General features: G+C 41.3%; 1 protein-coding gene across 1 annotated transcript in view; it reads right to left on the minus strand.

Moving 5' to 3' along the window:
* The window catches only part of zcchc7 (zinc finger, CCHC domain containing 7), a 65,283-nt gene that overhangs the window by 17,309 nt on the left and 21,364 nt on the right, over positions 1–26,610 (minus strand). The window contains exons 4-7 of the mRNA XM_042485013.1: positions 13,949–13,998; positions 12,679–12,816; positions 12,379–12,549; positions 7,884–7,919 (exon numbers count right to left, since the gene is read on the minus strand). Of these exons, the coding sequence (XP_042340947.1) occupies positions 7,884–7,919; positions 12,379–12,549; positions 12,679–12,816; positions 13,949–13,998 (395 nt within the window). The remainder of the gene's footprint in view (positions 1–7,883; positions 7,920–12,378; positions 12,550–12,678; positions 12,817–13,948; positions 13,999–26,610) is intronic.

Genomic DNA, 26,610 nt, shown 5'->3' on the forward strand with positions numbered 1-26,610 from the left:
TTTCAAGTTTAATTATCTGAGTTTTACACCGTAGGATGATTTTATTCATGTTAAACACATTGTATAGGATTTGAATTGTGATACTTAATGACTATTTAAGTGTCACAACAATGAATAATTATTTAGTTTAACCAACAATGTGGAATTAAAAAAAAAGAGTTATTCGAAGTAGACTAAATATTTTCATATTTTAAAGCACATAGTGCTTTATGAGCTTTAATTTGACATGGACAAACTGTGGAGGCCTACTTTGTTAGAAAGTCTTTTTTTTGAAATGTAAATGTATCTTTTTTTCTGAAAAGAAGAGGATTTTGAGGAGCAAAACGTCCTAACCTTGGGCTAACAAAGGCATGTGTGAATCGAGCATACAGCAAAGAACCTTCGAGAGAGAGCGGGTGAGACAAAAAAGCTATAAAATATACTAAATGAAAGGAGAGAAAAAGGGCAGTGAGGTGAGAAAGAAGGACACCACATAGACTTTAAGGCGAGGAGTTAAAACGGCTTAATTTCTGTGGTGAACAAAAAGGTCACAGACTGTTTTTCAGGGGCACCCCGAGAGAGAGAGACTGAAGCACACACACACACCTGTCCCTGAGGAAAAGATCGATACACACACACTGATACCGCCACGAGGACAGAATCCGCTCGATGCTCATTCACACTACCGTGGGCAGAGGCACCGATCAATAAACACACACACGTACAGGTGTCACCGCTACTATCTAAAGAGAGGCCAATCAATGCTCACACACTGATATACCTGTACCAATCAGCTGCTGTGTGCTCACACACACTCTCCTGTCTCTTTCAGCCTTTTTAATACACTCCCTCCTCCTCACTTCTCTCTCTCCTCCCATCCTTCTTACAACAACACACCTCTCCCTCCTCCCCGGCTATCTCCCCCTCTCTCTGGTCCATACAGAGTACAGTTCTCCTATGTAGCTGAATCATGTTAAATAATGTCACCTCTCGCTCTGATCCACCACATACAGCTCAAACAAATCAAAAAGGCACACAGGAGTTGATTTTTTGATTTGGATTTGAAAAGTTAGGATTGTAAAATTAAAAGGAGGGAAATTCTCACTTCAAATATCCCAAAGGAGAGAGTCTACACTCCCTGCAGCAGCCATAGGGTGGCGCTCTGGTCTTAACCCAGCCCAGCGGGCTCCTGACAACACTACCAGGAGGGAAAAAGTCACTGTGACTTGTGTGTGTTGTATGATTTAACGCACGCATTTATGCATGATCTTCACATGCATTAATGCAGCCTGTGTATGAACAGCAGGTCGCTCAACTTGCACTGCCCTTCCTGCCTTTGCTGACCCCTCTCCGTCCATCCATTACCACCTCACTGTACTGCTTCCTAACCTTCCCTTTTCTCTGGTTTTCTCACTCTGTCCTCGCCTTTTTTTCTTTCTCCTGTGTTGCTGACTGGTATGCAGAAAAAATGGTTGTCTTTGCCTTTCGATCCTTCGTCCAAAATGTCTACGGAAAAACACAGCTGCTAAGTTCACGCACATGTGACGAAAAAAATTCTATTCTATGTATTAATTGTTTAAAGCCTTTTTTAAAGCAGAAATGCCAATAGTTTGCTGGATTCAGTCTTAGAATTGGCTGCTTTTCTGATAGAATTTATTATAAATTCAACATCTTTTGACTGTTGGACAATCAGTCTTTTATTTGTCAAATTAAATTATACAATGTAGAACTCCACTGAAATGTGATCTCATCAGCTCCTTTTACTTATGGAATTTGGTCCTTTTTTGCATTTTCTTCCATTGTTGGCTGCTGCTTTATAGTTGCCCATGTGATTCTAGGAATCCATGATTTCTGGTTGTGAAATGACTTAACTGTCCACAAATCCCGACCTCAACAAGACGGCCGTAATTTGAAAATGTCACCTCGGAAACTGAAAGCCTGAAATGGACATTTTTCAGAAATTTCTGGCATTTCACAGGCAAACCATTTAAATTTAAAAAAAAGGATTATTGAAAGAATCATCAATAACTTCAAAATATGATTTTTGACCTGATGAAAATCCAAGTAGGATCAAAATGTTGTCTTGCGTGGCATGGAGTAAGTGTGCAGATGTTGTTTTGTCTTTCTGAGGTATTTTTAGGAGTAGTAGTATGAAGTCTTTTTGGATGCCTGTTATTGATTGGCTTAATATAAACAACATGACATCGCCACATGACATATAATACTATTTAAGAACAGAAACACTAACACAATAACAAAATTTAAAAAAGTATTTTGGTATAACCCAGTCTGATTCAAAGAGTAATGGCTTCCCCCTGAAGCCGGGTTGCCCAAATTTTTTCCCTTGGAAAGCGAAAATTTAACCTTAATGTTGGGCCGTGGGCCAAAAGCAAACACCACATGTACCGTACTGTATTGTATTTTTTACAATGCAAAATGGTACTAGGATCCCAAGTCCCTGAATTGTAAAGCCTTTTGTCGATGTGCCACTGTGTCTGCCTCTCTGTTTCTTTCTTTCCTCACTCAAACTGACTTCCTGGGCAAAGTGTCGTAATAATAATAATAATGATAATGATAATGATAATGATAAGAATAAGAATAAGAATAAGAATAAGAATAAGAATAAGAATAAGAAAAGAATAAGAATAAGAAGAAGAAGAAGAAGAAGAAGAAGAAGAAGAAGAAGAACAACAACAACAACAACAACAACAACAACAACAACAACAACAACAACAATAATAATAATAATAATAATAATAATAATAATAATAAGGGATACTTATTTAAAGAGCATGTTACCTCAAAAATTTTTTAAAATGATATATTTTATAAAATAAATGATTTAAAGCATTTTTTTTGCCAGAAACCTCAGGTGGGCAAAATTGAACATTATGGGACCCTGGGGTTGGGCAACCCCAGGGTTTATCACACACTCATTAATTTGTAGTGGGACGCCATGATTAAACACCTGCTGCCACAAAGAGATTTTCTACTTTTGGAGCTGGACTCTTTTAAGAAATAGATCTTCAATACCACACTCTCAGAGCGCAAAGCATACTCGGGGCAGAGACGGAGCAGCGCAACACCAGACCCAGTGAAAGTGCAACTTCATTGTTCATTCTGCCAAGTCTAAAAGTTTGCTTTCACTCACAAACTGGTGCTCCTCTCATCCGTCAGTCTTATCCGTTCAGCTCTGAAAAGATCGATCAATCAATTATTCACCGTGTGAGTCACAAACTGCTGCTGAGGAAAAAGATAACACATGGAGAGCTCCACCTGCGCTGCTTTCACAGACCCGCAAAAACCTCTGAATTTAATGAGGGGACACAGAATAATACACAGGGACAAGCAGGCATCAAAAACAAACAACAACAAAAACCCTGAAAGTTTCCATAAACTCACATACACATACAATCACACTCCATTTTGCACTGACAATCAACAAGCAGAGGGAAATCAAAGCTAAAGAGGCATGATTCAGTGCTGCCATGAGAAAAGTGATTTGTGTTAGAGACACAGGTGACATCATCGCCATCAAAACAAACAACAACAGTGACTCAACCTTACACCCACCACAGACATATTATGAATATTTGCATCCTAAAAAAATCTTGCTAGGATCCATAAAACATCATACCAATGCTAAATAAGATTATATGGGGGATTTCTTTCAATGACATTTTGCATGTAGGGTACTTCGTGAGAAAGACACAAAGATGGAAGGCGGTAGACAGATGGGGTCTGCAGAGAAATGACCCCATGCTGTATGCAAAACCAGGCTGTCTGTAGGCGTGTGTGTGGGTGAGCGAAAGAGAAAGAGAGACGGAAAAAGAGTTATTGAAGTAAACCTGTTCATCCAAGCAAATCTTTTTTGTGTAAATATTACAGTTGTGTAATAAAATGTCTTCAAAACCGTATGACAGAGACAAGATGAAAATGTTGTGGAGAGCTTTTTACCCCATTTACTCCTCTCTATATATATTTGCCGGGGTGTGTGTGGGTATTTGTGTGTCCATGTGTGTCAGTATCTTACTTTCTCAGTAAATACCCCGGGGCTTTGTGGTCTATACTGTGCGGTTTGGAGGAGTTTGTTAGTTGAGGGCCAGGTGCAGGCAGACAACACATACACTCACGGAAGATAAACGGACCTGGTGGGCACACGCGCACACGCACACACACACACACACACACACACACACACACACACACACACACACACACACACACACACACACACACACACACACACACACGAAGGATAAATGGACCCAGTAGCAGGGAGGTCTGACAGAATGCCCTTTTCACACCTGGCTGAGCCCAGCGGAAGGTGACAGAGTCACATCTCCCAAAGCAAACACACACACACCATCACACCAACACACACACACCTTCTCACATTGGGGAGTTCAGGGTCATAAGCAGCATCATGAATAAAATGAGGCTGTCTTAAACAGAAGGAGCCCTGTGTATGCATGTGTGTTTGTGTCTGTGCGAGCCCCTAACCCCCATGCCAGTTTGGATCTGTAACGACCTTCTGTTCCCAGTGCTTAAATGGCTTAAATACTTCAATTAGACCTGGGTCACAATCCTCCACCCGTTAAAGCATGCCGTCACACGCAAACACACACGCGCAAACACACAAAAAAAGGTGGTTTCGTCATCTTGCAAAGGATTTTTCTGGCGCTCTTTCATCAGCATCTTCTCCTCTTGCCTGCTATTCAAAGTTTCACAATAAAACATCCCCCACCAACACATGAGCAACTATTAAACTTAACTCCCATCCTCTGTGCCAGCATCTCCCCTGGAACTTCTCTGTACTGTTCCCTCCTCCTTTCTCCTCCCTCCGTCTCTCCCGCCGTGCTACCCTAGCGCTAACGATGCTGCCTTTTCATTAGACAGCCCCTGCTAATTAATCTCCATAGAGGAGAGTGACAGACCTCCCCCAACACATACACACACACACACACACACATACACACAAAGTGCACGCCAAGATATATGCAAACACACACTCTTCTTCCCACTCTCTCTCTCGCTCCCTCGTCCCGAGTGGCGTTGGCAGCCCATTTCATGCTTTATCACGTCTTTTAATTGACAAACAAGCTGCTCTTTTCTCTTAGGCTGAGGTCTATATCACCCCCTCGCTCAGATGCACACACACACACACACACACACACACACACACACACACACAAACACACACAAATACATACATAAAGAGCCAAGATCTCAGATTTTGGATAAACATACACACATACACACACACACGCACACACACACACACACACACACTTAAACACACAAATAAGCAAATGCATCCCTGCTGACATATGGCCCATGTGACTGTCACACAGTTTTCTACTCTTTGACACATTGTCTCTGTGTGCGTGTGCGTGCACGCTCGCGCACACACACACACACACACATACACACACACACACACACACACACATAAACACACACACATAAACACACACACACACACACACAGAGCCACAGATGTCAAATGTGCACTTAGGTTGAAAATGAAGCCCAATAAAAGTAAAGGTTCCCATCACTCAAGGCACTTCCTTAATCTTATGAGTTGTTTTTTTTTTCCCCCCTGCAATGGTTCACTTATCAGCTACAGGGCGAGGTCAATACCAATCACAGCTGACTTATTGATTTTGAGTGATTATGTGACATTCTTTCTGGGGATTTCTTTTTTGAAAATCCACATGCTAAGAGACAAATTTTCTGGTTCTTGTCACATTTCTCAAATCTCTTTAACTGTTGGTTTGATTTTGACGGACACTGAAAGACACCGCAGATGAGAAAGCAATGTGTCAGGCGGTATCGGTATTACAGTATATCAGGGTATTTAGGAATCATAAAGATATATTTCAATACCATCAAAAATACAGACTCTACTTGTTCTCTTAAATTGATTCGGAGATGCTGTATTGAGGTGATGTAGTGCACACCACACGCCACCAGGGGTCTTTGTGGAAAAGGTAGCAGAGTTGAGAAAGAGCGTGACTGCAAGTGGTGAGGATAACGTTACAGGTCTAGAAAAATAAGAAAAATGCTTCTGACCCTGTCTGGGAGTATTGCCAACATAATCTCAAGACCACTTTTTCCTAAAAAAAATCAGTTAACTAATAAATCTACCTTGTTCCTTGTTTCTTACCCAGTATTGTCATATACCATACATCCCCATGATGTCGGGAATATATGAAGGTATAAAAAAATAAATACTGCCCAAGCCTAATGTGACGGTCATCACCAAGAACCCTTTGATATCACTGTTTAGAGTTTGGTCTGATAAATACTGCCAATACTAGGACTGACAACGAATAATTGCTGATCAATTAAAAAAAAATTTCAATTTAATTTAAATTAAAGATGTAAAATTTAAGTGAGGTTGATAGGCTATGAATGCTGTCAAAGTATATGCAATATGTTGCTTTTAACTTTGACTGAGGAAAAAACTCATTTTGAAACAAGCAAATTTGTTATGTTTTTCCAAATAATGATTAACAGATTAATCTATTATTAATTTTACACATTAATCAATGCTTACAATTTGAAACCCTAGCCATTATCCACAAATGAAGTGTTTCTAAGATTTGCGGTAAGGGTACTACTCGTGGAAATTGGGGCACTTCAGCAGATGTGGGATTTGTTTTTAAATGTTTATTTAAAAATGTAAGGGGGTAAATTATTGAAAAAAAGTTTGAGAACCACAGCGCAAAAGCACAACCTTCACTCTAGCACTTCTGTTTTAAGCTTTTTCTTACTGTGTAAATTATAGCACTGAATATAATTTAAAAAGTCTCCTTTGCAAGATCATTTTCTACAAGAATTCAGATCATAAATTAAAATTCTTGAATGTTCTTTTGTTACAGCATATTCTGTACAGTAAGATTTGAAATATTTCTGTTCTGATGAGGCAGGTTCTGCATGTGTGTGCTGCTGCCTTAGTCCCCCCCTCTTCACCACCACCTTGTTCTTTTACATTTCTCGGCTTTTAATTGGGACTCTGAGCAGAAGTACTGCGTCCACTGGGATTCTACTAAATTTGACACAAGTTGGGCACAAACTGTGAGTACACTCTATATACTTAAAATGAGTACACTTGAAGGTAAACTTTGTTGTATGTCAAATGCATGTGCATCTTATGTTATCTATATATAATGAGATGTCATAGCTTGTTCATGCTGCTGAATAAATACTCACTGAAGTGTATCATGGAGATACACTTCAGTGTTATGACCTGTGTAGTTTTCTGTGTACCTGGCTTTTGTTCTCTGTTTCAGTAAGCTCCCAATTAACTCCTCCTGTCCAATCAGTGGTACCTGATCCCACGACAAAGGGCCCTTCATCCACCTCACTCGCTCTCTCTCTCTCTCTCTCTCTCTCTCTCTCTCTCTCTCTCCCTTAGCTAGCAGGAGCACAGTCTTCTCACACACACACACACACACACACACACACACACACACACACACACACACACACACACACACACACACACACACACACACACACACACACACACACACAACTGTGTTTGCTCCTTGAAAAAATATCTTGCACAGAGCTCCAGTTATCACTTCTGCATTGCATTTGATGAAGAGTAGTTTTTTTGCCACTGTGGTGCATTAAATAACTGGGGCCCTGCAGTATTTTTTTTTTTTTGCCTTTTTACTTGTCACTCATCTTTAGTTCGGTGTGTTTGGTTCGAGTTTGTATTGGAAGTATGTGCATGCTTTTTCTTCATTATATATGACACCCTCATCTAGAATTTATCCATGCCTACAGAGTGATAATCCCACTGATGAAAAGATAAAGAAAAGTGCTCAGGTGAAAGTGTGTGAACAGCATGAGTGTGGAGTTTGCTGACAGTGTTGGTTTTGTGTACTTACCGTGATGTGATACTGTCTCCAGATCTCTGGACAAGCCTGAAGAGAGAGAAAACACTTGATATGGTCATCTGTTACACAAAGACATACTCACTTTAATGGAGGACATAAAAGGAGCTCAACAGATTAAAAAGAGTGGTGTGAAAATGTCTAAAAATAACCTGCAGCATGTATCTCTTAAAGGGATAGTTCTCCACAAAATCAAAAGTACATATTTTCAATCTTACCTGTGGTGCTATTTGTCAGTCTGGATTGTTTTGGTGTGTGTTGCCAAGATATCGGCCGTAGAGATGTCTACCTGCTCTCCAATATAATGTAACTAGATGGCACTCAGCTTGCAGTGCTTTAAGTGCTAAAAAGTTTCAAAAACTCAACAGCAATGCCTTGTCCCAGAAGTTACGAGCTGGCTACTCAAGATAGTCCACAGACCTTGTTGTGAGCAGTTTAATGCAGAACTACAGGTATTTTCTTCCTACCAAACTACACCCACCAACCACATCACCATTCAGAAGGAGGCATGCATCTACTGCTAGCTCACCTAGCAATGCAACAGCTCAGCTGAGGAGGATGCCATTGATGTTTACATCTAACTGTTATGAATATGAGCCTCTCATCCATGAGTAGATGCATGCTTCCTTGTGCATGATGATTCTGTTGGTGGGTGTAGTTTGGTAGAGACAAAATAGTTCCTTCATGAACCTGCTCACAACAAGGTCTGTGGATTATCTTGCGTAACTGGTTCATGATTTCTGCAAAGAGACATTGCTATTGAGTTTTTAAAATTTATCTTTGTTTGGAGCTTTGAGCACCAAAAGCGGAGTGCCATCTAGTTCCATTACGTTGGAAAGAAGGCCGACATTCTCTACGGCCGATATCTCCAACACTCTGCAATTCACAGCAAAACAGCCTGGATTTATTAACAGCACAACAGGTAAGAGTAAAAATTGGTCATTTTTATTTTGGGTTGAACTGTCCCTTTAATTCTGAGAAATTCACATTTGCACAAATAGGATATTAAAGACACATTTAGGCAGATGCTGACTAACAAAGAGAAGACAGGAGGTCAAAAGGAAACTGGAAAAAGGCCATGGTGTCATTTGTTCGCCTGACTTTTTAAATCTCTCCCTCTGTCTCTCACTGAACATTCATCAACCCGATTCCTCGGCAACAGCCTGCTTCCCTTCCATGTGTCCCTGTGCAGCCAGTCACTCAAACAGTCAGTAAGTAAGGCAGTCAGTTGTTTTGTCCCGGTGTGGCTAAAGCATTATCTCCGGGGCTTCGCCACGCTGTTCCTTAAGCGTTCCGACATCCTTTCCCAACCGCCGCCACTTCCCACTGGGAAATTGAAAATGCCGCAGTCGCCGCAGGCAACAAGATTTATCTACTTACACACCTACTGAGTGAGAGAGACAGAGAGAGAGAGAACGAAAGAGGAGAAGAGCAAGATTTAAGCCTGTCCTGCGAGGATGTTTATTTTTCTTTTGCATACACTAAACAAGTTCTTATACAAATTTGCATGATATGCAAATCCTTGTCACACTAAAAAATGACTATTTGACATAAAAGTGATGTTCAAATCCAGACCTCTAAGCCTGCGAAGAACGCTGGCCACTTTTTTCAGGCTTAATCTGAGCTGTTAGATTTGAATACAGACATGGGCAAATATGAATTTCGATAGCTGTATCCTCCTCCACCTCTCATCTAGCTTTCTTTTCTTCGACAACCCCCCTCCACCACACCCACACCAGCTCCCTCCCGTTTTTTGCTCTCTCCCTCCAGACCGCCGGGGTAGTGTGTTGTTGTCGAGGGCGACAGGCGAGGCGAGCGACACACTCGCGCTCCGTCAACCGTCTGTCTTTAATGAGAGACACAGAAAGGCCCAGGGGACAGAGACCTGACTCTCTTTCTCTCTCAAACACACACACCAACACATACAGTATAATTTGTGAGTGTAAGAAAACAAAAGTTATGCGTTCCGAGAGGAGGGTAATTACGATACCGCACAACTTTGCACTTGTGTTTGCTCTTAAAAAACAATATGCAAAGGAGAGAGGAAGAACAAGATGAGCGTGAGGATCCGGAGGAAGCAGAGAGGAAGAATGAATGAGAGAGAAAGAGAGAGGGAGAGAAAAAATGGGCGGTGTGTGTCCTGGTCTCCCCTCTCCCTCTGGTGTTCACCTGGTTACTCATCCATTACACAGAGCACAGTACGTATGACTGACTGACAGAGAGCGAGAGAGCGGGGAAGAGAGCGAGAGAGGTGGGGGAGACACAGGCAGCTCTTACATGCACAGGGTTTTCCATTCTACGGCATTAGTGTAAATGGGCAAGGTAATGAACGTTGCGGTGGGATAATTGTCATTGATGGTCATTAGATTCACCCTTCACTGCCAACACACACACACACACACACACACACCCACACACACACACACACACACACACACACACACACACACACACACACAGTGTGCGTGCCCACAGCTGGAATATGCAGCATGGCAGAGACATAACTAAGCTGTAATTGCTGAAGTGTATCAATTAATGTGAACAGCAGCGTGTGCTGACCCCCGGTCACTCATTATTACTGGGAGAGGAAAGTGGGGGAGAGAGCGAGGAAAAAGAGGGGGAAAATGAGGGAGAAAGGAGGAGAAAAAATGAAGAGGAAATAAAAGCAAACACTCTATACTTATGTTAGAAAAGGTGGCTGGTGCTTCATCATGTTTACATTCGACACTAATTGTTCTTTGTTCTTACTACAAGCCGAACACCCCCCCTCCTACACAATGTGTGGCCATGTAGCTGTGCTCTCTACCAGTAGCATGGAGATAATTGAATTCAAAGCTTGCTAACTCCATTCTCTCCTTTTTACTATAAACAATATGTCTTCAAATCCTGACTGTACATTTGCTAATAACTAATTTAATTGTATTAATAGGGTTTCCTATGTGCATTTCACACATGGATTTGAATTGTGTTTAACTACATTACCCACATGTAACTGCTTGACAGGTGTGCTATCTGGACTTCATACACTGTATTTAAAGATGGATGACGCGTCCCCGGTAATCCACACGATGCACAAGTGAAGCTAAAATATGGTGGACACGGCCACTGCTATCTCCGCAGCAGGGGCGTTCTCGCCAAAAACACCCATTGACCACTCACCAGCAGCTCGACTGAATGTGAGTTCATGGACTGACTGTAGAATTTAATAACTCATTAAAACCAAGTTTATCATAAAAACCATCACTTGAGCAAACATCAGGGCGATGAGAACTACCTTCTGTGTCAGAAACCATCTTTGGAAAAAAAATGACTTGGTGTGTACTTTGAGTTTTTAGTTTGGCCTTTGTCCCATTCACTAACATTAAGGGGGCAAGCTTCATGACCTATACTGCAGCCAGACACCAGGGGGCGATTGAGATTGGAAAGCTTTACTTTGGGGGGAACCGCCATGTTGTCCATCTTTATATACAGTCTATGGTTGGACTCCCTTGTGTCAGATAGACCACATGGCCAACAGTATGTGGACACACAGTAAAACAAGCATTGTTGCTTTTAATGGCTTTCACTTCACCTGCTAATTACTTATCCTGTGGATGAAACATTTCCTTGAACATTTGTGTAGTTTTGACTGCCAGGAAACGCTTCAGGGCAAATCACTCTTTTTACATTACTCACATATCCATAAGCTATATTGCACTATTTATTATATCTGAACTATTTATCACATTGGAACTATACATTCCATTTGCACAATAATCCTTCACTGCATAATAGAAAAACTGTACTTCCGTGCTTACACCAGCATTTCCACACTATCCATGTCCTGTGCATATAGATGGCAGAATTGAGAATAGAGTTGACTTTGACTTTGTGTGCTTCTCAGGCTGTGCTACATAGTTCGAGCTTGGCCCTTCTCTGCTCACTATGGTACATCTCAATGCTTTGAAATACACAATATCTCAAACTATAATGCACTTCAAAAGCTGTGGCAACATTTTCGAATGGCGCCTATCTGTCTCAACATGCCAATGCCGCATTGCACAAAGCGAGGTCCATGAAAAAGAAAAAAAAAGGTTTTCCAAGTTTGGTGTAAAGGAACTTGACTGGTCTGCACACAGCGCTGACCACAACCCCTCTGGGATGAACTGGAACAGTGATTTTAAGCCAGGCCTTATGAACCAGCATCAGCACCCAACCTCATTACCACCCTTGTGGCACAATGGTAGCCAATTCCTGCAGCCAGGTTCCAAAAGGTCTTCCCAGAAGAGTTGAGACTTTTAAAGTAGCAGATTAATGCCCAAGGGTTTAAGAATTGAGATTTTCTACAATTACACTGAACATACAAAAATACTTTCAGCCATGTGTTGTGATACAGGACCCTGATGGTGCTAGGTTTGGCTTTATTCCTACATGCCTGCATTGGACTCAAATGTGCAAAGCTGCCTCCTTATTTTAAATGAAAATGAAACAAACACAAAACTGTACTTACATCAAAAAAGTGCCCCGTCATGCCGCAACGATGGCATTGTTTGTGCCAGTACGCTCTCTCGCTGCAGGAATCATAGAGGTGCCCGGGCAGGCCACAGTTGTTGCAATGCCTGTTGGGACATTCACTGGACAGGTGGCCTGGGTTGCCACAAAGGAAGCAGGGCGAACACTTCTGAACACACACACACACACCCACACAGAGATACACAGATACACATATTACACAGCTAGTAGATTTACGTACTTGTACTCATCAGTGTGTATAAGCTGTACATGCTTGTGTGCACTGAGTGGAACTGACTTTGGGCTCAGGGCAGTTCTTGGAGAGATGTCCGGTCTTGTTGCAGTTTCTACACTCCACGTTCTTGTTAGTGTAGTATCTGTTTGACAACCGCTGCACCGTTAGCCTGGCACCCTTGTCTTTGTTATAGATCCGAGCCTGAAACACACACATCATTTACTTATAATTTTGTACACACAAAGAACAAAAGTTTAACTGTCAATCATTGATTTCCATTGAAACACAGAAATATTATTTTCCAGCTCTCTGTTACAACTGACAAAAACTCTTACTCTTGGATAAGATAGTGCTTTTCCATTCTGGGAACACCAAGTCAAACCATGCCGCCTTGATTTGCGATTCAGATTTAGTTCCGTTTAAACGCACCAAGTTGCGCCTGACACGGACCATCTCTGGAGTTGAGCTGAGGCGCACCCGACCAGCTCCAAGCAGGTTGCAGTGACATCAGATGAGCTTCTTCATCATTATTCATAACGTAAATAAAGCGCCAATAAAGCGCCTGTGCAGCTCAAAGGCTACCAGCGGCTACTGGGAACTTTTAAGGTGGAATGTTTTCTTGCATGTTACTGAGTGCATGCATTAAAGTCATGAATCCTATGATAACAACAATTAACTTGTTAACAAATGTTTTTATGACAACTCCATTTTTGTTATTGACTCTCTTGCAGGAAATGCGCTTTAGTGATGATTTGACCTTCAAAAGTTTAAAAAAATATATTCAACCAGATTATGAAGACTGCAAATTTTCATTTTCTGCACTTGGAGAAAAAAAGGGGTGGAACCAGGCCATGTTTGCACGTGTATGGAAAAGTGAGTCCGCCATAAACCTTTAATTAGGGCTGCTCAATTATGTCAAAAATCACAATCACAATTTCTTTGGTCAATACTGAAATCACAATTATTTAATTAATTAATTATTGTATATACTAGTCACTGACCAAAAGCCTCTTTTCGTCATCTTGGCTGAAGGTACACTAAACATCTCAGAGCCTGGCTGAGAGTGAGTTTGGGCATTTAGCGAGGAGCAGAAAGCACCCTACTCTAAAGGGAAGGGGTGGGCTGGATTTATAACACAAGACAAAATCAGACCATCATTGGGAAAAGGACTGCAGCACAAAAAAGATTTTATCTTGAGTAACTTGTTTTTATACACACTAAAAGCCATCATAATTGGAAAAAAAATCTACTCTGTAGAAAGACCTCTGAGGACAAGAGTGGTTAAATGTTAGGATAAATATTACATACTGTGAAGCTGCTAATGTCCACATACCTCCTTGTCCTTGGATGAAACCAACCAGCTGCTCTCTTCTTCTTCTTCATCTGGCAAGACAGAAAAAAATGCATTTTAAAATAATGCATATCTTCTTAATTTTCTTAAGTTTAGGATATTATTTTCAATTATATATACTAATTCATTAACAATTTTAAGTAAATGTTTTCGTTAATTTACCCAGTAGTGTAATTTTGATCCCAGCAAAAAGCAAACTTTCTTTTTTTTTTTTTTTTTTTTAAATGTTTGTCAAAATGCAGGTTTCTTAAAAAGGAAATCTTTGGGCTAAATGATTCCAATCATCACACAAAAAAATAAAAAAATGATGAGAAGAATGGGAATTTACAAAATGATTTGTTACAAATGTCTGTTAGTGTATCTTTAAATCTATGCAAAAAATAAAGGTGTTTTTTTCTTTCCCCAGTTTGTTTTTGTTACACAAACAATATGACAAGAATTGCAATCAGGATCTGATAAAGAACTAAAGCTGGTAAATTCTCGACAATATCCGGAGTAAGTTTAGCTTCCCATAAGAAAAGAACACGCATGCGCGCACACGCGCCCACAGGCACACACACACACTGAGAAACTGACACAGTGGCAGCCCAACACATCTGTATGAGAGTGGCACTAACAGCGCCCTGAGGGAGACCACTGTATTCTCCTCAGGCCCACAGAACTGTAACTGACATCCAGAAATTGTAACGTACACACAAACACACACACGGAAACACACACAGACACGTGTACTCGGCATAAATTATGTGCTGATAGCAATGACCCACACATGCTTTCACAAACACATACAGACACACCCACCCATCGACCCCCACGATTAGCTGGTTGACAGTCTTTAGCCTTTGGACAAACATACAGCCTTGAGCCATAATCAAATATTACAGTCTTCTTTCCACCCCTCGCTCTCTCTCTTTCAGTCTTTTTCTTGACTCTCTCTATCCGCTACCTTATCACAATTCTGCTCAGCCCTCCTTCCTTTGCTTTCGCGCTCTCTCTCTTTCTCTCTCTCTCTCCTTGTTTTGAACCTCTCCCCCCCCCTCCTCCCCGGGCATGCGGCTGCAGAGGGAGGTTATCACCTCTCTTCTCCGTCAAACAAATTAAAATGGCTGCTGTTTGGATGGGGCTTTTTTCTGCCACGACCTTCACCTCAAAAAACACACACACACACCCTTGAGAGAAACTCAACATCCTGTTCATCACAGCAAAAGCTTTTTGGCTCCAATTTTCAATGATTTTTATCTCATAACGTCACCTGGATTTATTAATTTGTGCAGATGAAAACCTTTAAATATGCTTTAGATGCTGGACGAGTATATATATATGCAGAACGTATTTATTTTGGTGATACACACACTAGACCATAGAGCGTGTATGAGCCAACACAATGTTCATCCTGTTTTTCAGCGAGGCTCCTCTATCAAAAAAACAGTCTACCAAGAATTGACACTAACTATGAAGTTGGTCCATTGAAACACAGTAATACACATTTTCCATCAAATTAGCACATGTATGCACGTTTTCAAATGTGAAAACACCTGCTAAAAATAAGCGATAGACTCCTTTCACATTACCAGTAGGCCAGAGCTGTGCACTGGGCTCTGAAGCAGAGAAGCAGGCCTTTCTGTTTTTTTTTTTTAGTTGTGTGTAACGTTCACTTTCAGGGCAAAAATCAGGTTAGTAAACAGTTGAAAGCAGCATGGAGGCCAGTGAAAATGCTACAATTGTTACTTAATGTTTATATCTCTTACTTATTTCAAACTCGGTGCAGACTATATTTGGAGCAACGGGGCTAAAATAAGCGCATCCAACTGAGTGTTGTATTTCTATCCCTGCCAATCAGAGCTGATCAGACTCGGAGCTGATAAATACCCATGAGGACTGCAGAGTCATTTGATCCAGGTGTGAATGCCTATTGTAATCTTGCCCATTACACACAAAAGCCAGATTTTAGCGGGTGTTTGTGCAGTGGGAACGGGCTTGAGAGACAAAGATGGACTCCTATTTTACTTTAAGGTGTATTATACCTTTAAGATTCATATCTTTGTCTCTGGCTCTAAAAAGGACTGGGTAATGACAAAGAAAGAGTTTAAGTAAAGCAATGTGTAGTGACCAACCTAAAACCAAACAAATAATAGACAAAAGCAGTTTTAAAAAGTAGTATTTAAAGAAATATTCACAGAACACACACAGATTACAATTGCATATTTTTAAAGAGGAGCAACAAGGACAAAGCATCATAAATAAAAGCATTTAATTGGCTTGCCTCTGCTTAGGACTGCAACAAATTTCATTATTCAATAATTTGCTGATGACTTCCTGATTTTTTCATTATCTGTCTCACCTATAAATGAAATTAATGAAAATGTCCACCACAGTTTACAAAGACCAATACGTTGCTTAAATTACCAAAGATATTCAATTTCCAATGATATCAAACAGAGAAAAGCCTAACATCGGAAAAGCTGGAACAGGCAAATGTTCAGCATTAAATCAACAAAACAAAAAAGACTCCAATACTTTTTTTTACTTTTTTTCTTTTTTCCTTGGCCGATCAGTCTATCACAGTTTTCCGGCTACCAGCCATATGCTACATTCTAGAAAAGTTAGTTTTGGTTTGGTTAGTCCAGAAGTGAACATGGGACCTCTGCAGCGCTCACCTACTGTGAACAGACTGGGGGGCCTCTGTGTGAGGTGTGTGTGTGTTTGTGAAAGCGTCCATGCACGCGTACTCTGTTACACAACGACCAGCACCCAGTCAATGGCCAGCTTAAAAAAAAGGCAAGGGTGAAAGGTGTGTATGTGTGCACAGAAGTGCATCTGTGTGTGTGCGTGTGAGAGTAGGCGTTAGTGACTCAACGAAAGTCATTCCCAAAGCGTCTCCCGGGGGGACTCCCCAAATAAAGAGCAGGAAGCTTTCCCTTAATCTAAGGGCCCCCCATCTCACCAACACACACACGGATAAAGGTTGAAGCTCTTTGTCACGGCCGAGGAATCAAACACATGGGTGGGTGGAGGGGTGGAGGAGGAAAAGAGGAAGGAGAGGGTGGGTGGGGGGGCTGTTGTCTGTACACTGGGTGAAAATATGCTAATCAACCTTGAGGCCCTGCTCAAAACCAAACCATCAGAGCTGCTCGCTTCATCGTGGCCCAACTGATCTGAAGGAGTCTGAAGCTGAATAAGCAGATGGCAGCGGCTTCACCGAGCAGCTGAACGGGCTCGAGAGAGAGGCCTCCGCCATGTCAGCTGCAACTGTTCAATTTCATCTAATGGCACAGCGTTTCTTACAGCCATCTTAAAAGTCCAATGATCCTAGAAAGAGAAATGCGTGTGATTCCACAGCAGGGGGTGAAGAAGAACCAATCACCAGAGAGATAAATCTGAGCTCCTTAGCACCCCCATTTATGAGTTCTGCAGGTTCCACTGATTTTGATTCTCCGGGACAACCCGTACATTATCACATCACTCCGTCGTCGAGGGAAATTCGACACAATGGCGTGGAAGAGGGGGAGACGGGGAAACAGAGGGAGGGAAGGATCAGGGGAGAGGAGGCGACAGATGCTACCTGTCTGTCTCATAGGTACCCTGATTACTAGAAGATGAGGAGGAGAGGGGAGGAGGCTGCGTGCCAGTTCATCAGAGCTGGCAGAACAGAACTAAACAGTGAAATATGTGTGTCTATGTGTGTATGTGTGTGTGTGTGTGTGTGTGTGTGTGAGGTGTGCTTTTATGTGTGTGTGAATGATCTGAATCTGTCCCTTCTACCAGTGAGAACAGAACAGAAGTGTACATGTGGCTAATGAACCATGAACACCTGGCTCTCCTGGGGTGACACACACACACACAGGCAGGGGATATAAGGGGACCGCGAGCGACATCGTTCTCTCGGGACGAGGTCCAGACAGGGTGGTTTAAGTCCAACAACCAAGGGACAAGACTGGGAACGTCAAGTCTTCAACGTGTCTTTTTACTCTAACAACCACCTTCAACTGTAACCATTAACCAGTTTCCTTCAATGTATGTGTGTGTGTGTGTGTGTGTGTGTGTGTGTGTGTGTGTGTGTCATCTACAAGCTGTTCTCCCCTCTGTCACAGCAACATCAAAGCCTTGCACTAGCCTGCCTTGCCCCTATATCCCTCTTTCCCTGTCCCGACACTTAAACAGGCAACCCAAGCCAGCCCGCCCATTGTACGATGCTGTTGACCGGGCCCATTAACACACCAACCAGTGCGTGCAGGCACACACACACGCACACATGCACACACGCACACGCACACACACACACACACACACACACACACACACAAAAACGGGAGTGAAAGAGAGGCCTTGCCCCCCAAATGGAGGTTATGTTTGATACTGAAGCGACAGGGCTGGATTAGCAAAACTATACATGACAATGGTGAGGGTGGGCGGGAGTGTGCAGGCTCTGTGTGTGTGTGTGTGTGTGTGTGTGTGTGAGTGTGCGTGGAAAAAAAAGTGCTTCCTTTGTGACATCACCCCTGCCCTACAGCCTTGCCCTCTGTGAGGTTAAACACACCAAAAGATTGGCGCACACACGGACACACGCACACAAACCCGTAGCTTTTCGATGCTCTTTTGTGTGACAAAAAAAGTCTGGCCAAGGGTGTAAAACACAATGGCAGAGAGAGCAGGAGAACAAGTGGGATCAACAAGAACAGTGAGAGGAAGAGAGAGAGAGGGGAGGGTGAGAATGCATGGGTATGGACCATGGAGCACATTACAACACGACAAAAGAAGAGCGGGCTGAATATCAAGCCCGCCGGACAGCAAAGAGTGTCCAGGTAGAGGACTGAGTGTGTGTGTGTCGGTGGACAGCCGAGAAGTGGAGCAAATGAGGTAGTGAAGATGAAATGATATGCAGAACAAGAGGGAGATAGACGGCGTCTGTGTGTAGACAGATATTTGCCATGCTGGGACTAGATCAATAGCTGTACAGGCCTATTATAGATTAAAGCTGCAGATTTCATTTGACTTAATTTCATGCTCTTTCTTTGCTCATCTCGTCTGATCTCTCTGTTAGCGCCCTGACACACCAGGCCCACTGTCGGCCAGCGGTCAATATCGAGCCATCGGTGAACCTCAGTCACCGTAGTTTATACAGTGTGTCTCGCACCTTTATTCGACCATTGATGGTGGCTTTTCAGACAATTCACCATCGCCGCCTCTGAGAGAAACCCCTCTGATTGGCAGTTCAGGTCACGAGAACAAAAACAGACATGAGGAAAGCCAACAAATAACCAAAATTAAGAGGCTGTGAGATCAAAACAAACTTCTAACATTATGGTTTTAGCCAATGAGCTCTTTAGCAGAAACTGTTCATAAATATTTGTGTTATTATTTGCGAGCTAACAGTAAATATTGTTTGTTCTTTACATGTCTTGTGTTTTGTGTGATGAGCTAACTAGCAACTTGAATCTGTTCTGTCGGTCTTACAATTTCCCTTGGTGGATGACAAATACAGACTACCGCTGCCTGCTGTTACTCCTTCTCATACAGCCACAGAACATACATACTTGTTTGCTATTGGCTGCGGTCTTTGTGATGTGTTTCAGAGCAAGTTTTTGGCCACAGGCAATGCAACAATCAGCCTTCTTCGCCAAGAATTCTTTGATGTTGGTTTGACGTGTCTGGGCCTTCAGACAGACAGGGTGAGATAGAGCAAAAAGTCAAAGCAATGAGGCTACTGTCATTCTCTAACATTTGTATTTCACATTTATAAGAACAATATAGTTCCACTGTGATCTCAATTAATTACTTACTCCTTCATCAACACATCTTTTTGCAAAAGTTATAAAAGTTTTGTTTAGTTCCTGTTTAAGGCTGCTCCGACTGATCAACCATCAGTCGTTATCAGATGATATTAGTTCAAGTTAGTTTGAATGGTGTTTTCTATGAAGGCCGCTGAGTCGAGCCAATCAGATGACGCCAAACACATCTCTAACAAACTGTAGCTCTCTCTCACCATTCACTGTTACATTCATGGTTTACTGCTAACCTGACGTCCAGCTCACCTGCCTGTTCTGAGTGCACAAACACACTGTCTCTCCTTGCTCGCCACAAACACACATAGCAAGAAATGCGTCTGTAGAGGTGATACATTGCTGTTTTCTGACAGTGTTTAAATTTGATTTGTTTTGTGCTGTGTTGAGCACTAAGATGATGATATCTTTTTTGTACATCAGTTTTTTTTTTCAACCAGCAACTTCCAAAATCAAGAAATTATCCACAGAATTCAAGAAACATTATGCAACTTTTTTTTTGGGTACCATATTGTTAAGAAAAGTTAAATAAACACATAATGCTACATGATAAATATAAGGCTTCAAATAACCCCTGTGATTGGTTATAGGTACCAACCAATACTGCTTCTAGTGATAGCCCACCAAAATCCCGATCAGAGCACCTTTTTTCTGTATGTGCTCCTCTCATTGGCTTGTGAGGGCAACATTTAGCAACATATGAATCAGAATCTGATGAAGTTGCATTGTTTGCTTCTGTTGTCAGGCAACTGTCGATAAATGTGATGAAACCACACAAACGCTGTCTTGATGTAGCAGATAGGATGACTTCATGAGTGTTGAAATCTTTGTAAATAACATCTAAGGATTATTTCCAAACTTAACTTTTATAGTTGAATATTTACTCAAGAATATTTAAAGTTGTGAATGAATAAATTACACTTTCAGCAACATAGAAGGCCATTTGATCAATGAAATATTTCTAATTTTTCAAGACTCAATCGGGCTGAATCCAACTGGTACTGAAAAATTTATATCTCAAACTGGACCCTAGCCTATTTTTGGTTAATGTATGTATTTCTATAGTTAATTTGATAGGGACAGTGCAAATTAACGTAGTACATCTTTGGCCTGTTGCAAACAAGCTGCAGTAACTGATGTTTCACATATAGATTATAGCTACTGCAAACTCCTGTCCCTAGTTAGGCTTTTAGTAAAGAAAAAGAAAAAAAACAAAGTTATTAAAAATTACATACACTAACTTACATACAATAACAGTAAAGGTAAAAAAGAAGAGGCAACATTTATGTCAAGATTACATCAAATTACAACACAAAAATGACAAATATCAAGTTTACATGCACTTACAAAACTCAACTGTAAGACATAAGATGTATAAGACATTCTTTTCATCTATTACTGATACACGTACTACTCGTGAGGCTAATTCAACGCATTGGCAAATGTCTCTTGCTCTATTTCCACTCTTACAACAAGTATCAAAGGACAGAAGGAATTTAAGTTTTTTTTTTTTTAGAAAGATGCCAAAGATAACACTTTACTCATGTTGGTGTTGAACTTCTGCCAGTACAATAAGACAAAGAGACACATTTCTCAATGAATAATCCAAAATAATCTATGTTATAACCAGCCAAAGTTTGATTACATCTGGTTGGGTAAAGAACTCTTTCCAGCCAAGCTGCTGGATGATGCTGGACGTCCACCTCGAATACTGTTCGAGAGGCTTTTCTGAACATAACCGTGATATAACAGACTGGCACATATATCAAAGGCAGTCTTTAAAAGTAAAGTGCTTTGTGATTTTACATACAGTTTTGCCACAGCAGCTTGTTAAAAAAAGCAAAATGCAAGCAGATGCCATCACCCTGGTCCCTGTTGAATCTGCCTCGTGTTCGGCCATCACATATTTCATCGCAGCCCGTCTCTGATTATCCATCCCTCGCATGACAAGCCGAGTGTTCACCCCCTGCCAGCCTTGTGCCACCTCCTCCCTTCCTCCTCGCACCCTTCCACACCATGTTGGCAGCCGGGGCAGGGCAGGTGGCCAAACCCGTCAGTCAAAGCACCGTCGCCACGCGGCAATACCACAGACACCAATTACCACACAGCAGGGGCGCGGCCTGGCAACCGCATGGCAACCACATGGTCCAATCAGGGTACACAACAACAGGGACCAGAGAAGGCCAAAAAAAGTGAGTGAGTCTGTTTGTGTGTGTGTGTGTGTGTGTGTGTGTGTGTGTGTGTGTGTGTACGTACGAGTGCGGTGGAACCATGCTGAAGTTATCCAAAACCGAGCCAGTGCATGTCGAGGGTTTCACAGGTAGTCATTGTGTCTTTTTAATATCCGTTAGCTTTTTTATTTAGGGGAGATTTTTAATTCAAAATTTATCTCCACCTATCTGTTGATAATCACAGTGGTTCTTATTAAAACACACAGTCCAGACTCATGACCAGTTCTGCTGCTCTCACCAATCATGCATCTACGTTTCAAAGCAAGGCTGAATCCGAAATTATTTAATTACCCAGAACATGCTTCGACGGTTTGTGCCTATGACACGTTACAGGAAAATAGAAAAAAATGCCAAGATCTCGCTTTTATGAACAGTTTTTTTTTAACATGTATGCTCTCTACTGTTGTGTTTTTAAAGCAACTTGTGGAGCAAGATCTTGGGATTCTTTCTCATAATAAAATTGCTGTTTTGCAGTCATGTTGATCAAACCAAGACTTTGTATAAGATAATATCCATGACTCAGACTTTAACCTGAGTCACAGCTTTAATATCTTTGAAGCTGGAATTAACATGGTGGTAACAGAAATGGATTTGGGGCTGTAAAGTTATGGCTTTCTGGTCATTTATATAAAGTATTATCATTTAATAGCAACAAGAGATGATTTCATGCCGAGACCAATTAGTCTCAAAGCTTGTCTTTATAAAGATATATAAGTAAAATCTATATTGCGTCAAAAAATAAATTTATTGAAGTAATAGATTTTTCTTTAAATACTAATCCTCCTCTCGTAATGGACATTATCCAGATCCAGCAAACTAATATATAAAACATGTGACACATCTTGGATGTCTCACGTTATAATTTAAATTTGAACAGAGTAAAACTGAAACGTGACCTTGGTCAGGCTTCTAAATTGTGAGGATTTGCTGACTGTCTTTGTCTTGTGTGATAGTAAATTGCCTATCTTTACATACTGAGTGTTCGTTAAACAGGGAAAAAAAAGCAGGGATGATAACAATTAATTGACAATCAATTTATGGATCATTAAGGATTTGACTGAAGAAGTGAAATTTAATCGATTAAATAAAGATCGGATTCTGATAAATAAACCGTGTAGTCTCCTAATACATTCTAGCTGTCAATAAATGGTGTATTTTGAAAGTATATTTCAGTGACTAGCATTACCAAACAAATGGTACAATATAACCATTTATTATAGTTTTTTGGGGCATTTACCTTTATTAGATAGGACAGAATTTAAGCGTAAAGGGGTAAAAAGAAGGGATGACTTGTAACACAGGGCCGCGAGCTGGAAGCGAAGATGCGGCCTCTGCGGCAAAGAAATTGCCATCGCAATACCCACTGAGCTACCAGGCACCCCGCAATATAACTCTGTTATGGCAAGGCAGCCATCTTTGTGTCTGGAAGAAGAGGGTGATGGCGACATTGAAAAATGAAGTGGGCAAAGCTTGGAATTTTTTTTTTTTTAAATGTGTTTTATACGTCTAAGCCTCTACATTTTTATGTTTCATAGGCTATGCAATGCGGTTGGAGAATACTTGTTGCTGTGAGCTTTGGAAAAAATCTTAATTATAAATTCAAAAACAAAATTCCTGATTAAATGACCATTGTTGCTACTGGTATTTAACTAAAGTGCTTATAATTTGCACCCCCCCCCAAAAAAAACCCCATTAATAACATTAATTTATAGGTAAACGAGAATGAAAACAACTGTTGGTGAAGGTGAACCCTTTTACCTGTGAGTTTTTACACAGAAGAGTTTACACCCACAGAGTCGCCCACATTAAAAAAATGTACATAAGGTTGTATCAGTGGCAACATGTTTCATTTAATATGTGCACTGACAGGGAAGGTCAGTCTCCTCAGTACTATGGCAGGAAAGCATACTTGTCAACAAGTGTTTGTATTTTCCGGCTAAAGTCACACTCCTGTACGCAGGCACATAAAAGAACGCTGATTAAACTGACCAAATTATTCCGGGCACCCCTTTTGTCTTCTGCGGCGAAACACACTAACACACCAGCACACAGCGTCTGCAAGGGGCAAATATATTTTAATAAAACCAGTGAGTTGCAACCTCAATTTCATTTTGATGAATTTCCTCCTGCGGGAGTGAGCCAGGCAGTGGGCGGGAGGGCGGGAGAGCAGGAGAGGGAAGTGGGGTGATGGGGGCTGGGAGGCAGATAGAATTTTCATTATTGTTATTTTTTTTTTTATACAGTGAGGGGAGTGGGGGGGGGGGGGGAAGATAAACGACGCTGGTTAATCTGAGGCATTTTGCGGAGCGCTCCATTATCGGGCAGGTTGGGCACGTCGAGGGGGTTATTTTTCCGAGGGATCTTTGGCCCCGGTAATTAAGCTCCATTCACCAGGCCCTGTTCCCCAAATTAAAAATTTGTCATTAAGTGGAATTTACCATAATGCCTTTTTATCTGCCGGCGCTTCAGCATGCGTGCATGCATGTGTGTGTGTGTCTGTGTGTCGAGGGTAGAGGTGAAAGGGGGGGTGGGTGGGGCTACAGGAGGGGGCAACCAATAAGGGGTTACACTGTGGTCACACGCACTGACAAACACACACATGAATGCCCTTGCATGCACACGCGTGCGCGCGCACACACACACACACACACACACACACACACACACACACACACACACAAACTCTGAGGAGAAAGGGCAAATTGAAAAACTGAAATAATCCTGGACAGCAGCACACGTTTGCATGAGCAAACACAACACACACATACAAACGCACACACACACACACACTCACACACACCCTTCAATCCTTCAAATCCACAGCCTTTGGGGTAATTAAATAATGGTGCTTTAAAGTTTTAATTTAGATTTGGCTTTTTCCTTCCCAGTCCTACTGTATGCCGCACAGCACACACACGCACGTGCACACGCACGTGCACACGCACACACACACAAACCCAAAACAGCCAGTCACAGTCAGTTATAGACTTCATCCAGCGAGATAGCCCTCGATGTGCAGGCGACATTGGAGACAGTGAATGATTGAAGAGCAGAATCTCTGTCTCTAAAGGCTTTATAAAACAATACAATTATTAGTCTTTAATTAGAGCAGTCCCTCTGTGGGACGGGGGACAGACAAAGAACAATAGAGGATTAGAAGAGGAGCTCCTAATATGGCTCTTTTATCGCTTCACTCAAATGCAGTTTATAAATGCATCCAACTGTCCTCTTCACCTGGCAGAGCTAGAAGTTGGTGGTAGATTTGGGAGAGAATAGGAATAAAACAATATCATTTAGGGTAGCAACTAAACATTATTTGTTATTAATTCATCTGCAGATTATGTCTTTAAAATATGGATTATTACACTACAATGAATGGGCTGCGGTGGTGACATTAGGGTTCAAGGCTCCCACCATAAACAACAAAGTCTCCAGTTTGAGTCTGGCTGGAGACCTTTATTCATTTATTCAAACCTGTATTTAACACTCGGGAAATCCATTGAGGGAGATAGTCATTTTCAATGATGCTGAGCATGAACAAAGACATAAATAACTTTCATTAAGCAAACCTAAAAGAAGTTATAATGAACAGATAACCAATGTGTATGGAAGCATATTGCTGCCTGCCACAAACCTCTCCCCTCCTCAGAACTTATTAGCACGATTTCATGTTTCAACAAGACATCCCCATGCCACCACGTCATACTAACTTATCACGCAACAAGTAACCCTTCTTGTCGCAACAATACACTATTTATCCCACTACAACACAAATTTTTTCATGTTGTATGTATTGATATAACACAAAAAGTTTCACGCCATAAAGTGATCACTTATCACGCCACGATGTGACAACTTGTGTTTGTTACATGTTGTTCTCAATTTCTCTCCTTTCATTTCCTGTTATTCCTTTAGCGTAGACTCTAAAATGCCTGAAAAAATAACAACAAAGTAACAATTACAGATTCCTGTCCTCTATGATCAGAGATGCAAAAAATGTCTTTTTGTAGTTTATTTTGTCAAACAATCAGTCAAAAAAAACAACAAAATATTGTTACCAAAACATTTCCTTCACAAATTACTTTTAAGATAAATGTGTCATCTCTGTTATTTGGCATATAGATTAATCAGTTAAACTGTATTATAATTAAGAGGGGGAAGAAGAAGCAGGAATGAAGCCCTAGACTAGCAGGTAACAGCATTTTCTATTTTCATTTTCATTTTTGGAGCTGGACCATTCATTAGGAGCTCTGTTATATCTACTGTTCAGTTGTTCATTGCACTTCTCAAAGCGCAGAGTACTGTGGGCACAGACGGAGCAGCAGAATGTTAGGCACAGTGAAAGTGAAGCTTAACCATTAAAGGTGCATGGTCTAAAAGTTTGCTTTCACTCCCTCTGCAGCAGATTCTCCTCTCATCCATCCATCTGTCCTGATCAACTCAAACTCTTTAAACTGCTGAAAAAAAGGTGAAAAAACCTCATGACAAGCTCCACCTGCACTAAGTTTACAGATCAGCAAAAACGTCCAAATTTAGGGAGGGGACACAGAATGATAAAAAAAAGGGGGACACACAAGATTTTAAAAAATGTGCAGCCCCCCAACCCGGCTATCTGCTAGAATACGTTTAACAA

The sequence above is a fragment of the Plectropomus leopardus genome, chromosome 4 (assembly GCF_008729295.1).
Source record: "Plectropomus leopardus isolate mb chromosome 4, YSFRI_Pleo_2.0, whole genome shotgun sequence".
Lineage (NCBI taxonomy): Eukaryota > Metazoa > Chordata > Actinopteri > Perciformes > Serranidae > Plectropomus > Plectropomus leopardus.